Source organism: Eimeria mitis, genomic scaffold (genome assembly GCF_000499745.2).
Source record: "Eimeria mitis Houghton genomic scaffold, Emh_scaff1511, whole genome shotgun sequence".
NCBI classification, from domain to species: domain Eukaryota; phylum Apicomplexa; class Conoidasida; order Eucoccidiorida; family Eimeriidae; genus Eimeria; species Eimeria mitis.
In genome coordinates this window covers 2,150-3,178 of record NW_013569575.1, presented here as the reverse complement: position 1 = coordinate 3,178, position 1,029 = coordinate 2,150, and the positions used below count along the sequence as shown (strand labels likewise).

At 56.2% G+C, this 1,029-nt stretch overlaps 1 protein-coding gene across 1 annotated transcript in view; it reads right to left on the bottom strand.

The window, feature by feature from the left end:
* The window catches only part of EMH_0038560 (uncharacterized protein), a gene marked incomplete at both ends in the record, with an annotated part of 11,195 nt that overhangs the window by 8,458 nt on the left and 1,708 nt on the right, over positions 1–1,029 (bottom strand). Inside the window, 1 exon segment of the mRNA XM_013495310.1 lies at positions 86–994. Coding sequence (XP_013350764.1) covers positions 86–994 — 909 coding nt within the window.

Sequence of the window (1,029 nt, the reverse complement as noted above, 5' to 3'; positions counted from 1 at the left end):
TGCTGCTGGTGCTGCTGGTGCTGTTGGGGGGGTCTATATGCAGCCCGTGGTGCGAGTACACACTTGTCTCTGAATACAACCCCACCATCGCCAATAGAAAAAGAAGTTTCGGTGTCTCCGTTTGAGTAAAAACAACTACATGCTTTCAGCTCCTTCAGTGCCATTCTCCCCAATACAACATTTTTAGATTCCCAGAAAGTTATTGCAAATTCACGAAATGTTAAACGCAGCTCAACACCCACATCAGGCAGCAATAGCTGCTGCTGCTGCTGCAGTAATTGCTGCATATCATCCACTTGCTGCTGCTGCTGATGCTGCTCTTGCTGCTGTTGTTCCACATGCTGCTGCGATGAAGGAGCAGGCGGTGGTTGCATTTCTCCTGCAGCTGCACCTGCTCCGTCCGCTGCTGCTCCCCCTGCAGCAGCAGCAGCAGCAGCAGCTCCGTCCCTAGAGGCCTTCCATGCTGCAGCGCAGCAGCGGTGGATAGCAAGGGGGGGGAGGACCCCCCCCATATCGAGGCCTGTCTTTAGCCAGTCTCTTTCTGTGGGGTTTCCGCGCAGTGTCTGTGCAATGCTGCTGTTTGATCGGCTTTTGTTGCTGCTGATGCTGCCGTTGCTGCTGCTGCTGTTGCTGCTGCTGCTGCTGCTGCTGCGTTGGAGGTCTGCTGCTGCCTGAGTGCAACTGTCTCCGTCTGCACCGAAGGAGAGAGTTTGCTGCACTGTCTGGAGAGTATCATGCACTGCAGCAACTGTCTCCTTTGATAGGAGGCCCCGGGGCCCCACAGCAGCAGCAGATGCTTCTGAAAGCTCATACAAATGCTGCTGCACCCGCCCCCTAATCGTATCCCTATACAACTCCAGGGTCTGTAGTATACGCCGCAGGCTCTGCTGCCGCCAGTGCAGCTCGACCGGCAGCGAGGTGATAGCGAGTGTTGCTTTGGGAGAAGCAGCAGCAGCAGCAGCTGCTGCAGCAACTGCTGCTGCTGCTGCAGCATCTGAATCCGCATCCGCACCCGCTGCTGCTGCTGCT